Below are 16,585 nucleotides of genomic sequence, written 5' to 3'. Positions count from 1 at the left end.
TTCCCATCTTTTTAAAAAGTTTCCTCAGTGTGTTTTGATCCACACAGTCAAAGGCTTTTGCGTTATCATTGAAACAGAAGTCAATGCTCTTCTGGAATTCCTGGCTTTCCTTATGATCCAGTATGTTAGCAATTTGATGTCTGGTTCCTCTGCCTTTTGTAAACCCAGCTTGTACATTTGAGAGTTTTCAATTCAAGCACGGCTGAAGCCTGGCTTGAAGGATTTTGAGTACTAACTTACTAGCATGGGAAGTGATCGCCATTGTCTGGTAGTTTGAACATTCTTTCAGTTCAGTTCAGTTCAGTTCAGTCGCTCAGTCGTGTCCAACTCTTTGTGACCCCATGAATGGCAGCATGCCATGATCTTCGTTTTCTGAATGTTGAGCTTTAAGCCAACTTTTTCACTCTCCTCTTTCACTTTCATCAAGAGGCCTTTTAGCTCCTCTTCACTTTCTGCCGTATGGGTGGTGTCATCTGCATACCTGAGGTTGAGTGTGCCCAGGAGCTATTCATCAGATGACAAAGTATCTAGACTGAACAGGGCTAGAGAACACAATAAGACACTGAAGTAGGTGATTCAGTATTTCTTGTTGTCTACCATCATTGCACTGACATCTTTTACTCAACACACAGATTTGGCCTCAGAAGGCCAAGTTAGTTCTTGGATAGTTGGCTTTGTATATTGATGTCATAATGTATTGCTACTGAAATATAGCTTCACCTTGGGTGACCTTGAAGTCATCAACAGGGGGAAATCCTCTGTTAGATCACGGGACTAATCATCTATTCCACTATGTATAGGTGTTTTTAAAAAAGTTTTAAAATTGAAGTATAGTTGCTTTACAATGTAGTTTTAGTTTCTGCTGTATGGCAAAGTGAATCAGTTATATGTATACATATATTCCCTCTTTGTCACCACAGAGCACCCAATAGAGTTCACTGTGCTATACTGTAGGTTCTTATTGCTTATCTATTGTATGCGTAGTAGTATATGTATGTCAATCTCAATCTCCCAGTTCATCCCACCTCCCTGTTTCCCCCCGCCCCTTGGTGTCCATACATTTGTTGTCTATCTCTGTGTCCCTGTTTATGCTTTGCATATGGGTACATCTCTACCATTTTTCTAGATTCCATGGATGGAGAAGCCTGGCAGGCTGCAGACCATGGGGTCACTAAGAGACGGAAACGACTGAGCGACTTCATTTTTACTTTTCACTTGCACGCATTGGAGAAGGAAATGGCAACCCACTCCAGTGTTCTTGCCTGGAGAATCCCAAGAACAGCAGAGCCTGGTGGGCTGCCATCTGTGGGGTCACACAGAGTTGGACATGACTGAAGTGAGTTAGCAGCAGCAGCATTAATATATGATACTTGTTTTTTTTATGTTTCTGACTTACTTTACTTTGTATTACAGTTTCTTGGTCCATTCACGTCTCAGCAGATGGCACAATTTCATTCATTTTATGGCTGAGTAATATTCCATTCTATACATGTGCCACATCCTCTTAATCTATTCCACACTCCATGTTGATGAATGTGCTGGAACAAATTTATTTCCATGTGCAAGAAACTTAGACAGAGTCCCTACATATTTTGCAGAAATTAACTGAGATAGATTGCAGATCTAAATGTAAAACTCAAGAGTATAGACCTTCTAGGAAAAAACATGGGAGAATGTTTAGGTTGGATAATTAGGAAAATCTTTCATATGAACTTCATATTAGGTGATGTTAAATTTCTCGATGATAATAGCGATGTTACGACTGTGAACTTGTGGATAAAGTGTCATAATGTCATCATACATATTTGTATTTGTATATATACGTGAAATAAACACACATACACATTTGGACACAGGCAAATGTGGTAAAATGATAACACTTGTTTAATGCTGTTTAAAAAATCCATGCACATTAATTATGTGATTCTCTCAAGTTTTCCATAGATGTGAAAATTTTCAAAATAGAGTTAGAAGAAAATGTCATTGATCCACATACTTCTTGAATCTCTTCCCTGTTTCTCTGCCCCTTAACAAGTTAGCTACTTGAAAGTTATCTTCTCATGCTACTTTGACTTTTATGCTATGTATAGAATGACTTAGTTGTTAAGAACATGGATTCAGGAGCAAAATGGACTGAGTTTGATACCTCAGCTTCATCTTAATATTCCTCTGGACAAATTATGAAGCCTCTTAATTTCTCATTTTTTAAGGTGGAATTATAGGAAATTAAAATAGTGTAATGAAAGTAAAAGACTTAATAGATCTGCTTAATAGTTAAGTATATACTACTGAAAAGTTATTTGTAAGCTAAAAGATGTATGAGGATTAATTTAAAATAGGGTACAAAAATGGGAGATAAGGCAAGAGGCATGAATATATCAGGTAGTATTTATTCTGTTGTAAATAAGGCATCTTTTCTAATCAAGCTTAATAAGTAAGGATATCTGTTTGATTATGCAACCAGAGGGAAGGTTTATTCCAGTGACTCTGAGTCTATTTCTGTGTGATTTTTTTGACTATGCCCCCTTTTCTATTTTGACTTCCTCTCTAGGCTGGTTTACCTCTTGATGGCAAATGGACGTTTACTGTGCCAGATATTATATGCACGACTTATGACATTCAGAGGGAGAAACATCATATGTTTTGTGCATTAATTTTCAAATATAGGATACACAATTGCCTGAAAATTCCAGAAAATAATTTCTTTTGTCTCATTGATCCTAAGTAAGTTACATGTTCTTCCCTTAGAAACCTCTGGGATTCAGTGTTGCTAAGGATGGGCAAGGGTATTACAGAAATATGCAACAATATCATGGTGCCCTTAGAAATGGCAAACATAAATCAATGCATGCAAGTCTAGCAACTAAAAATACCCACTGAAATAGAAGGTAATATTGGATGTACAACATCCATCTAATTCAGAGTTTCCCAAAATTTTTGATATCTGTATTCCTTTTAGCTTGTAAAATATGTTAGGAACCTAAAGAACTTTGTTTATGTGAATTATTTCTGTCAGTATTTACAATGTAAGAAAGTGAAATCAAGAATTTAAAAGGTATTCATTAATTCGTTCAAAAATAAAAATAATGAGAATATTACACTTTTACTTACATAATTACATTAAAAACACAGTCCCACTGCTGGGCATACACACCGAGGAAACCAGAATTGAAAGAGACACGTGTACCTCAATGTTCATTGCAGCACTGTTTATAATAGCCAGGACATGGAAACAACCTAGATGTCCATCAGCAGATGAATGGATAAGAAAGCTGTGGTACATATACACAATGGAGTATTACTCAGCCGTTTAAAAGAATACATTTGAATCAGTTCTGATGAGATGGATGAAACTGGAGCCAATTATACAGAGTGAAGTAAGCCAGAAAGAAAAACACCAATACAGTATAATAACACATATATATGGAATTTAGAAAGATGGCAATGATGACCCTGTATGCAAGACAGCAAAAAAGACACAGATGTGTATAGCTGACTTTTGGACTCAGAGGGAGAGGGAGAGGGTGGGATGATTTGGGAGAATGGCATTGAAACATGTATACTATCATGTAAGAATCGAATCGCCAGTCTATGTCCAATGCAGGATACAGTATGCTTGGGGCTGGTGCACGGGGATGACCCAGAGGGATGCTATGGGGAGGGAGGTGGGAGGGGGGTTCATGTTTGGGATCTCATGTACAGCCGTGGTGGATTCATGTCAATGTATGGCAAAACCAATACAGTATTGTAAAGTAAAATAAAGTAAAAATAAAAATTTAATTAAAAAAAAGAAAAATGTTTATTGAATGGCCAAATGTGTCAGACTTCTTATTAAGAATTGGTGGTATGAAATAATTTATGACATGTTTGCTACAGGAAAAAAATAGGCTTTCATTTTGTTGTCTAACAAGTACAATTTACTATATAGAGTATTCTCTACTTTTAGAGCATTTTCCAGATTCAGTTCTCCTCATCTAATACATGAATTATTGAAGTTAATCTTCTTGCTTCACGTCCCTTTCCAGTCAGTTACATGATCAGGTTTATTAATATATTGCTCTGCTCCAGGAAGCCTTTAGTGTCTGATGCCTCTAAAATAGATTCAGATTCCTCAGGGTGGCATTTAAGCTTCTCAGTAACCTTATCCACTTCCACCTTTCTTCTCATATTTATCAACAGCTCTAACCAATAGTTTTGTAGGCTTTCTGACTCTGTTACATTGTTCAACTCCCTCATCCCATTCCCTGTGCCACACTCCTTTCCATAAGCATTGACTGATCATACCCATTCCTGTTTTTTTCCAAATATTAAAATTCCCCTGCTTGATTTTAAAATGCAATTATTCTTGATGCTACTTAAGAACTAAATGTCTCAACTACAAGGATCTCCACTTTCTGAACTCTCAAGTGTGTAGCAAAATGTTTTGTTGGCTCAAATTCTAGTTTATTCCAATGATTTGGATGAACTTGGGTAAACTCCACAATATTTCAAAGTATGAGATTTTTACTGGGGAAAACATGAAAAATCATATCTGTATATATGAAATGTCTAGCTTAGTGTCCGGCAGACAATACGTTCTCAGTGAATTATTTTTTTCTATCACATTTGCACTGTGCTGCTGCCACGGTGCTGCTAAGTCGCTTCAGTCGTGTCTGACTCTGTGCGACCCCATAGATGGCAGCCCAGCAGGCTCCCCCATCCCTGGGATTCTCCAGGCAAGAATACTGGAGTGGGTTGTCATTTCCTTCTCCAGTGCATGAAAGTGAAAAGTGAAAGTGAAGTTGCTCAGTCGTGTCTGACTCTTAGCGACCCCATGGACTGCAGCCTACCAGGCTCCTCCATCCATGGGATTTTCCAGGCAAGAGTACTGGAGTGGGATGCCATTGCCTTCTCCCATTTGCACTGTAAGGATCAATAAATATTTTTGTTTATTTAAATTTTTGCTATTTTCTCTCTCATTTATGCTTCAATATCACCTTCACCTTTTGTTAATGCTGTGTATATATCAATACTTTACATTGGAATCAGTCCAGGTTAGTGTTATTCCTAATAACAAGCAAGGGGAGTAAGAAAGAGAAAATAAAACCTCTTTTTAAAAATAACTGTGTTCATAAATTACACAGTCATATATGTAATGAACAATCAAACTACATGAAAATGTAAAATTCATACATTTATCAGTATAAATAGCATAATTTTTACTACAGATTGATAAACCACTAATGTATTCAGATACTCTATTTTGGAGAAGTTGAGAGAAGATTTACTAACACTAAAGAGAAAACTGTTCCTGATTAGAGAATACATGCTCTGCTTGAATTCATGGTGAAGCATAATCTCTTGAACAAATTCAAAACTGAGATTCAAATTCAAACATATCATTTACTTCTGTCATACAGTGTTGCTTAACATGGGTTTGATATTTAAAAACTTGGAATATGGGGGCTTTTGTAAGATTATGCCTTAGGATTCCAGCAGCATGCCAACAGTATTAAATTGAGGGGACCTTCCTATATAGTTACTTCTATTCCTAACCTTTGTTGGATTTGTTGAAAATTGTAACTCATTATACTCTGAAGCAATAGTTACTATTGTGACTAAATTCATCCTGACACAATTTGTGGTCTCAAGAATAATTATGTACTTTAGCCTTGATAGAACCTGGTAGCTTAGATTTTAGAATACATTTTAGCAGAATCTCTCTCCTCACTGAACTTGTTTATTTGATTCATATACCATAATGTTTTAGTAATTCAGTATTTTATATAAAGGCTATTTTCCACTTTCTCAGTATTGCTTGATTTTGAAAATAAAGTTTTATCAAATTAAAATCAATTGTCCATATGGAATGATATTTTAGAATGTTATGTTTTCTTCATAATTTTTTTCATAACATTTATTACTTCCTTATTTCTTAGACTATAAATGAAAGGATTTAACAAAGGAATAACTAGTGTATAAAAAATAGCAAGAGGTATATCTTTATCTTTGTCATTAACTGAATTTGGTCTAATATACATGAAGAGAAGAGAACCATAGAATATTGAGACAGAGACAAAGTGGGATGCACAAGTAGATAAGGCTTTGCCTTTTCCTTTTCTGGATTTCATTTTAAAAATTGTGAAAAGGATGAAAAGATAAGAGATTATTACAATGATAATAGAGAATACTTGAACTGACCCTGAAAAGATAAATATCATCAATTCATTGATATAAGGGTCAGCACAGGAGAGTCTATATAATGGAAGAACATCACAAAAAAAGTGATTGATTTGATGAGATCTACAGAAAGTTAACCTAAACAAAAATCCAATGTGAATCATGGAATGCAGGTTTCCAGCTATGTAGGCCCCTGTGGTCATCTGAATGCAGAGTTTCTTTGACATCATAGTGTGGTACTGCAGTGGTTTGCAGATGGCCACATAGCGATCATAGGCCATTGCTGCCAAGAGAAAGCAGTCTGCAGTTTCAGCAAAGCAGAGAAAATAAAATTGTGCCATACATTCATAGAGGGAAATCATTCTGTCTTTTGAAAAGAAGTTCTGTAGCATCTTGGGGGTAATGGCACAAGAACAACAGGAATCCATCAGAGCAAGATTCCCCAAGAAGATGTACATTGGTGTGTGAAGATGATGCTCTGTAACTATCAATGCCACCAGGCCAAGATTTCCCACCATGGTGATCAGATAGATGGTAAAGAACACCAGAAACAGAAGGGTCTTCAGCTCTGGATGAACTGTAAATCCTATGAGGATAAATTCAGTTGTCAAGGAGAGGTTATCCTCTGTCATCTCTGAATTGTCTGTTGAGATAGGAATTATGGAGAGATAAGATTCCAATTTAGAATGTGTATAACTTTCCTTTTAATATATATATATATGTATTTATAAGGAGAAAGCTTCTCTTGCTGTCTTGTGATACAAGGACACAAACTGCTAGGGAATGTTCATCTCCATAACATGTCAGCATCTATGACCTCAACTCTGAAACTCAAAATTCACATGACTATTTGGTAATCACAGGGGAGATGCTAACAGTGGGAAAGGTTTGTCTTTATGAATTTATGGAAATATGGTGTGCAGATTGGGTACTCATCTTTGCTTCATTTTGCCCATAAAATTTGTTTCAGTTTTTATATTAAAGTTTTTAAAAATGAATTTAAAATTACTTTTTGTATATATAGAAACTTTTAAAAGTTAAATTTTCATAAACTCACCCAGTGGAATAAACATTTGAAAATAGCATGGAATAGATATGTTAATTTTTGTCTTAAGAATTTGTTTGAGGATTACTAAGGATTATTGAGAGTACTGTTCAGTTTTAAAGAAAGTAAACTCAGAAAGCTAAGGATTAAAATAAGAATTTATTATCACCTCTTTATCTCTTTTCCCAGTGTCATACCCATTTTCATAAACACTGACTGTCCATGTCATTATTCCTATTTCTAAGATACCTGCATCCTTTTCTACTTCATATAAAGCATGGTTTGTATATACTATTATTTAATAAAGTTAACCAGATACCCCTGATCACACTAATTTTCACTTTCTGGACTCTCCATCATGTCTTGTATACCCAACACAATCTTTGATAACATATCTAATTGACATTGTGTTTTTCATAAGTGTGTACAATTTACTTATTGTATAGTAGACATTTTGAGGTTAGCTGTAACTTATACTTCTTATAGCAGCTGTACAGTGCAAAAGGAGAAAGAACAGTATTGATTCTAGTCCTACTTCCCTCCCAATGACCTGGGATGGGTGAACTTGTTTCCAGGATCCTACCACTGATACTTAATAACTTCTTTGGTGGTCCTTACAGTGATCCTTAGTAAACTCTGCTGCAGGTTGAGAAGATTCTACGAGGAGAATTATTTAAAACTCATCATTTAAAAATTAAGATTAATATCTAAAATATGTGAAAACTCATACAGCTCAATAATAAAAGTATAGACATTCAGATTAAAAAATGTGCTGAGCACTACCAAGATAATTTTACAAAAGACATCCAAATGATCAACAAACACATGAAAAGATGGTCGACATCACTAATCATTAGAGAAATGCAAATCAAAAGCCATGAGATATGCCTATCATCAAGAAGATGAGAGATAACAACTGTTGCCTAGACTGTGGAGAACAGAGAATGTGGCAAGAAGTCTGTTGGTGGAAATGTAAATTGGTTCAGCTACTGTGGATGCCAGCATGGAGTTTCCTCAAATAATTTAAAATAGAACTACCATGTAATCCCACAATTGCGCTTCTGTATATATACTCAAAGAAAATGAAAGCAAATTATGAAAGGGATATATGCAGTCTTGTATTTATAGCAGCATTAGTTACAGTAGCTAAAATACAGAAACATCTGTGTATCTGTCTTAAGGATGAATGGATAGAAGTGAAAGGACATTCAGACATGAGAAAGAAGGATATCCTTCCATTTTACAGCATCGTGGATTGACCTTGGGGACATTATGCCAAGTTATATAAGTCAGAGAAAGACAAAAACTGTAAGATATAGCTTAAATGTGCATGTAAAAAAAAAACAAACATGAAAACAGAGTAAAATAGTGGTTACCAGGGACTCTGGGAGATGAGGAAACAGGAAAGGTATTCTTTATTGGTACAAACTTGAAATTAACAGATAAATAAGATCTTATCTGAAATTAACAGATAAGATCTAGTACACATTACAGTGAATATAAACAATATTTTACTATAGTCATCTAAACTGCTGAGACTAGATCTCAATTATTTCTGCCACAAAAATGAAAATTATGTGACGATATAGAGAGCTAACATTCTGCAAGTGCAATCAATTACTAGTTTTTCAAATCAATGTGTTATAAGCACTAAACTTACACAGTGTATGTCAAATATATTTCAATTATATATATATAAAATAAGAACTTTTAGGTATCTTTTATCTGAGTTGACTCATCTACTATTTTTTTTTTTTGCTTCTAAAAATTCATGTAAGATTTTCTGAAGTGTATCACAATAGATTCAAAGTTAATAAAATAAACTTTATGCTTTAGTTTTCTAACATTTAGAAAAATTTCTTTAAGCCTTAATATAGTTTTTGAGAACAAATTTTTATTTCCTTTAGATGGCTATATTCTACCATTATTTAGTGATCCACTAGAAATATTGACTGATATCTAATCATATGAATTCTATGTTTTTTGAAAATGGGTTTATTTTTTCCATAATCAAGTATTAAAATAAAGAACTCAGCTGAAAAATGTTTGTTGTAAAATATTAAATATTAGCTGTTGGATTATTGGGCTAAGCTAGGAAAGCATTCAGAGCAAATGTCTAAATTATTTAATGATTACTTTCTGTCTTTACCTGTGTATTTTTAAAAATTCTAACTGACAAGAAAGGTCAGGGTACTTTACAGTTTGAATATCATTCTAGTTTTTCCATAGCCTTCAGTTTGGGGAAGAGGTAAAAAGATAACTGAGTAATTGAAATCTAAACAACAAAATACTTTAGATAAATAAATATTAAGGGATACTAATATTAAAAATAAATTAGAGTACTTCTCTTACCTAGATTTCACAGCAGAAAGTTTTGCATCGTTTCATGTTTGCTTTGTGATGTTGGATCTCATAGAATTTCAGAATATAAACCTTAGTCTCTTAAAACTTTTGGGATTAAAAGAATGAAATATGGGCAAATACAAATAGGCCAGAGTCAATAATTATGTTCCTTTCATTACAAAGTAAAATTTTCCATCAAATCCTAAGGGATTTCCCCACAGTGACACCAGTATATTTCCATATGGAGATTCAGTCACCAACACACATCAGGATGACCTGTGAAATAATGAGGTTAAAACAGTTTACTTTCATTAAGGTCACTAAGGTTATTTGATCATTACCCATTGATTAATATGTAACTGACCTCATTTTAAAATTCTGTTTATTATTCTGCTTAAATGCAATATGAACAAGAAACAGTCTCGTGTTGGCTTGACCTTTTTTTATTGGAGGAATTAATATGGTTTATGAAAGGTGATTAGAATTTTGAGAGGAGACTAGAAGATGTGGTAGTTTTATCGTGGGTCATCTGTGAGTTGATGTGTCCTGATGTTTTGTAAAATATCATTGGAGACTCTAATATTATTATTAGGTCCCACATATGAATTACCTAGGGCTTCCCTCGTGGCTCAGCAGTAAAGAATCCACCTGCAATCGAAGAAAGAGATGCAAGTTCAATCCCTAGGTCAGAAAGATCCCGTGGAAAAGGAAATGGCAACTCACTGAAGTATTTTTGCCTGGGAAATTGCATGGACAGAGGGATTATAGTCCATGGGGTCGCCAAAGAGTCGGACACAACTTATCAACTAAAGCAGTGACTAAACAACAACAACAGCAACAACATGAATTACCTAGATGGTTCTCCTTACTTTTCAGTTTTCCCCAGCTGCCTTTATCCTTCTTACCCTGTTTTTTTCCACTACATTCCACTAATCACTCTTCAGTATACTACATATTTGTTTGTTGGTGCATTTATAGTCAATCAATATCTCCCTCACCATTAGCATGTGGAGCTAAATGGAAAAGGTTTTTATCCTCCGTTATGTTCATTTCCGTATTTATAATGCCTTGATAGTATGTGGCAGATTGTAATGGTCAACAAATACCTGTTAGATGAAAGAAATATTTTCCTGCTCAAGAATTTGACATGATCTTTCATTAGTTTCAAACAATCCATTTTAAAAAATAACTTAGTATTCTAGATGGTCCAGTCTTTCAGTGTCTTACTTATGATCCTGATTTCTTCTTTTGACCTCAGGACATGACACTTGGTTGTGTTTATCCCTTCACTGGGCTTGTGCGCGCCTGCTTGATTAATTTACACTTAAAGTTTACTTCAGCTAAAACACCTTGTTCAGCCTCTCTTTTCAGCTCAATATACTCATTCTTGATCTTAAGTCAGATCTCCATGATGACATTCCTTTCAATTATATTGATGTTCCTTTTCCTGTTCTGCTTAGGAACTGCCTGCTATCACACTGCATTTGCCACTTGGTTACATGTGACTTCTTATATGTTGATTATAAAAGTATTGGCTTAATATCCATAAAGTACCTATCATGTCTTACCTATTCTGTGCTTCTGACAACACACTGAGTTAGATTCTCAATATACGCTTCACTGATATTTAAAATTTCAGTTCTGTTTAACTTCAATCAAGTACTTCTAATATACAGGGTGCTGGGAAAGATGGTAGGTAGAATGAGCACAGAATGAGAAATATTTAGGTTTTAGAAATGGCTCCACAAGAAGCTCATAATCTAGTGAGAGAAAGATACTTGCATTGCTAACTAGAAGGCAATTCAGGCTCTGATATTAAAAAGTGTAAATAGGTCACATATAAACATGGTGAATGAAGTGGAGGGAGACTCAGAGGAAAAAACAAAGATTCCTCATTGGAAGTGCCATTTCAGATTAACTTTGCAGGATAAGTAGAGTTATAATAAATGATGCACATGAGGAAAATAAGAAGACTAATGGGAGCATATGTAAAAATCCTGGAAGCTTGAAAGAGCAAGACCTAATTAAAATATATATAAATAGTATATATATTATAATGATATAAATAATATATATAATATATAGAAATAGTAAACTAGGGTGGCTGAGGCTTACTCATACATGATATTGGAGATTCAGTTCAGTTCAATCGCTCAGTCATGTCTGACTCTGTGACCCCATGGACTGCAGCACGCCAGGCTTCCCTATCCATTACCAACTCCCAGAGCCTACTCAAACTTATGTCCATCGCGTAGGTAGTGCCGTCCAACCATCTCATCCTCTGTCATCCCCTTCTCCTCTTGCCTTCATCTTTCCCAGCAACAGGGCCTTTTCCAATGAGTTGGTTTTTCACATCAGTATTGGAGTTTCAGCCTCAGCATCAGTCCTTCCAATGAGTATTCAAGACTGATTTCCTTTAGGATGGACTGGTTGGACTTCCTTATAGTCCAAGGGATATAGGAGATACAGGTGGTATAAATGGAATGGGAAAATAGATTATAAATTGTTCTGATTGGTTCCTTCCCATTCTTTTCTGTCCCTGCCAATTCACCAAACTCTCTCTCTCAATAAGGTCACAACCAACTCTAAATGTCAGCTCCAAAGAACATGTAATTATCTTTCTAACCAAACTGTGATGTTTGGTATTTTTTAAAATCTTCACCTCTGGTTCTGTGATGGTACTCACTGTTTCTATCTTCCTGACTGTTTCATTTCTGTCTTTTTGTTTTTCTCTGTTTGTGTTTAATGATGCTTGTGTTTCCCTTAGTTTTATACTTGACCTTCCTCTTTAATACTAGATTTTCCTCTAGATTGTCACATCTAATTATGTAACTACACTTTGTTCCATCTTATGGTGCCTTCACTAGTGGAGAGTTCCAAGCCATTTTTGGTGTATATTCATATTACTAAAATCTTGGGGAGTATATTCTGAATATGTACATTTTATCTATGACTTAGTAGAAGTACCACTATGCTAAAATATTATGTGTAGTATAAAATATGAAAATGGAGTAAGAATTGCTATTAAAATTTGCTATTAAAAGCATTGCTATTAAGTGTTGCTAAAAATATTGCTATTAAAAGTAAGAAATGCTATTAAAAGTTTTATTTTGTGTGTTGATTTAAAAACAATGTTACTCCCACTAACACTATTATCAATTTAAAAATTAATAATCTTATATTCAGAAAAAGGTGTAATGATGTATGGTATATAATTAAAATCTTAGGGCTGTGATATGGAAATTCACATACTTGTTTGAATCTATTTCCAAACATTTAAAAATGTCTGACATAGAGGAAAAGATCCTGTACAAAGACACATCTGCCCAAATAGAGAAGGCAGCAAGTTTTGGTGGGTCCCAACACAGGAATGGGCTCTTCAGCAGGCTCAAGCTGGGGGTGAAGAGCCCTGATATTTGAGTCCAGTGACTCATCAGACCAGTGGTGTTGGAGATATCTGAGGTGGGAAGAGTATATAGAGTTAGTGGAAAGTTAATGGAAAATTCCAGTAGGAGAGTTGCTTATGATGTTGGGGCAAGGCCTTATTTTCTGCAGCAGAGAATAATAAACTATTTAAAAAAATAACTCCCTGATGTGCTGTGAACCCTTCTAGAGAAAGAGCTCCTGACTTTGGAACATTAGGTGACCAAAAAGCCAGAGCTAACTCATGAACTGGAATTTATCAGACTAATAAGTATGAGGCTGAGTGAGCCCAGGAACAATTCATTAGAAAACAAAGATGGACCATTTAAGGATTTATTATGAGCAGGGTCAGAGAATAACATAAGCCACACAAGTAGGTGACCCAGACTGCCTTGTTATCTACTACCATTGCAATGACCTCTTTCCCTGAACTCACACATCTTGCCTCAAACAGCCAAGTTAGTTTTTGGACAGTAAGCTTGGTCTGTTGATACAAGCCATTTGCCACTGAGCTATAGCCCCAGCCAGAGTGATCTTGAAAGGCATTGATAAGGGGAACTTCTCCTTTAGAGTACTGGAATGATTATCCATTTCTACTGTATAGAAAGAGAAGTGGCCCAAGTTAAAACTATATAGATTCAGGGTAGAGTTGAATGATTTGAATATTGGTCAGTGTCCTGGGGGGAGAGAGATGAGAAGGTCAGAGACCAGGAAGAAGAGGCATATGAATGGATCTCCCAGAATGGATACGGTGTACAGAGCACCTCATACTGTATGTAAATGTCCTCCACACAACATCTACTATGCAAGAGCTACTAAAGAACCAAATTAGAATGACTCAGCCAGTTGAGGTCATAAAGCTTTGTTCATCCACCGCCCCAGTGCTGGATTATGGACACATGAACAATGGCTATATGGCTGGGATGGAGGCATATATAGTTGCCTAATAGCAGAGGTTCCAGTTTTTCTAGGCTAATTTAGCAACTGTTACTTCCAGAAGTTCAACTTGCCCAGAAAAAGACCACTCTGGCCCCCAGTGTGGCAACATCACTCAAGATCAGTCAGCCACTTGGTGGTAAGAGTGCTACTCTGAACCTTTTTTACTCTAAAGTGGGAAGAAATTCATTTTGGGAGGGAATTCATTTTGAGTAGAATCAGCATAATCTAGTTATGGAGATGATTCATATACATCTGTTGGTATTCTCTCGCTCAGATTTGACAGTAAATAGACAAATAACCTTGTACTCAAACCTTGTATAAAATAAAGTTTATATAAATTTCCAAAATTGGTTATCTTCACCTTAAGAACATTTTTGGAATGGGATTTAGATGACTTGTTTATTTAAAATGTTTATTTTGTATTGGAATATAGTTGATTTAAAATATTTTATTTTTAGGTGTATAGCAAAGTGATTCAGTTATACAAATATATATATGTATATATATATTCTTTTTCAAATTCTTTTCCCATTTAGGCTATTATATAATATTGAGCAGAGTTCCCTGTGCAGTACAGTAGATCTGTGTTGGTTAACTATTATAAATATAGTAGTTTGTATAAATCAGTCCCAAACTCTCAGTTTATCCCACTCCCTCACCCTTTGGTAACCAGAAGTTTGCTTTCTTAGTCTGTGGGTCTATTTCTGTTTTGTAAATATGTTCATTTTAGATTCCACATATAATCTATATCATATGATATTTGTCTTTATATCAGGCTTACTTCACTTAGTATGATAATCTCCAGGTCCATACGTGTTGCTGCAAATGGCATTACTTCATTCTTTTTTAAATTAATTTTTATTGGAGTATAGTTGCTTCACAATGTTGTGTTAGTTTCTGCTGTATAGCAAAGTGAGTCAGCTATGTTTTAGCATGTATCTCCTCTTTTTTGAATTTCCTTCCCATTTAGGTCACCACAGAGCATTGAGTAGAGTTCCCTGTGCTGCTATACAGTAGGTTCTCATTAGTTATCTGTTTTATACATAGTGCCAGTAGAGTATATATGTCAGTCCCAGTCTCCCAATTCACCCCTCCCCCGTCCCCCTTGGCATCTATTTATTTGTTCTCTACATCTCTGTCTCTCCTTTCGGAAGCTATTTGATTTATAAACCACTTGTGTTTTAGTAATTTTGTATATTAAATAGTGGCCATTTTCACTTTTCCGTTCAATAATCCTCGATTTTGAAAAAAATATATATACTCAAAATCAATTGGCTATAGGGCATGATATTTGTTTCAGAATGTTATGAAATCTTCATAATTTTTTTCATGACTTTTATTACTTCCTTATTTCTTAGACTATAAATAAAAGGTTTTAATAAAGGAATAACTAGAATATAAAAAATAGCAACAGGTATGTCTTTTTCTTCTTCATTAACTGAACTTGGTCTAGTGTACATGAAGAGAAGAGAACCATAGAATATTGAGACAGAGAGAAAGTGGGATGCACACGTAGATAAGGCTTTGCCTTTTCCCTCTTTGGACTTCATCTTGAAAACTGTGAAAAGAATAAAAAGGTAAGAGATTATTATTGTGGTAATAGTGAAGACTAAAACTACCCTGCAAAGATGAATATCATCAATTCATTGATATAAGGATCCACACAAGAGCGTCTGTCTAATGGAAGGACATCACACAAAAAGTGATTGATTTGATGAGACCTGCAGAAAGTTAATCTAAACAGAAACCCTACATGAATTGTGGGATGAATGTTTCCAGCTATGTAGGCCCCTGTGGTCATCTGAATGCAGCGTTTCTTTGACAGCATAGTATGGTACTGCAGTGGTTTGCAGATGGCCACATGGCGATCATAAGCCATTGCTGCCAGGAGAAAGCAATCTGCAGTTTCAGCAAAGCAGAAAAAATAAAATTGTACTATGCATTCATAGAGGGAAATCATTCTGTCTTTGGAAAAGAAGTTCTCTAGCATCTTTGGGGGTAATAGCACAGGAACAACAGGGATCCATCAGAGCGAGATTCCCCAGGAAGATGTACACTGGTGTGTGAAGATGATGCTCTGTAACTATCAATGCCACCAGGCCAAGATTTCCCACCATGATGATCAAATAGATGGTAAAGAACACCAGAAAAAGAGGGGTCTTCAGCTGTGGGTGATCTGTAAATCCTATGAGGATAAATTCAATTGTCAAAGAGAGGTTATCCTCAGTCATCTCTACGTTGTCTGTTGAGATAGAAATGATGGAAATATAAGATTCTAATTTAGAGTGTGTATAATTTTCCCAACATATATTTTTTTTTACAATGATGAGAGGAGCTTTTTATTCAAGCTTCTCACACTGTCTCTGTGATACAGGCACACAGATTTCTGGGGGACATTTGTTTCACTAATATATCATCTTTTATGACCTCAGCTCTTAAACTCAAGATTCATGAGACTATTTTTATAATTTTAGGGAAGATGGTTACTGTGGAAAAGATTTGTCTTTATTAATTTTTGCTATTGTACAAATCTAGGGTACCCATATTTGGCACAGTGTTCCCAAATAAGTGCATTGTCACTTTTTAAATTAAAGATTAAAAATAAATCAAAACTCATTTTCCTATATATAGATCTTTTTCTTTTGTTTTAGCTTTGTAATTTTTTTAATTGGAGGA

At 35.2% G+C, this 16,585-nt stretch overlaps 1 protein-coding gene and 1 pseudogene across 1 annotated transcript; both read right to left on the bottom strand.

The window, feature by feature from the left end:
* Positions 1 to 5,864: 5,864 nt before the first annotated feature.
* LOC128050533 (olfactory receptor 5K3-like) lies at positions 5,865 to 6,791 on the bottom strand. The gene has a single exon (XM_052642792.1). It carries the CDS (start codon positions 6,789 to 6,791, stop codon positions 5,865 to 5,867), a length of 927 nt encoding a protein of 308 aa, XP_052498752.1.
* An 8,422-nt stretch (positions 6,792 to 15,213) lies between these two features.
* Positions 15,214 to 16,140, bottom strand: LOC128050717 (olfactory receptor 5K3-like; annotated as a pseudogene).
* Positions 16,141 to 16,585: the final 445 nt, after the last annotated feature.

This window comes from Budorcas taxicolor, chromosome 1 (genome assembly GCF_023091745.1).
Source record: "Budorcas taxicolor isolate Tak-1 chromosome 1, Takin1.1, whole genome shotgun sequence".
Lineage (NCBI taxonomy): Eukaryota > Metazoa > Chordata > Mammalia > Artiodactyla > Bovidae > Budorcas > Budorcas taxicolor.
The sequence above is the reverse complement of the archived record's forward strand: the minus strand, read 5'-3'. Positions and strand labels throughout refer to the sequence as shown.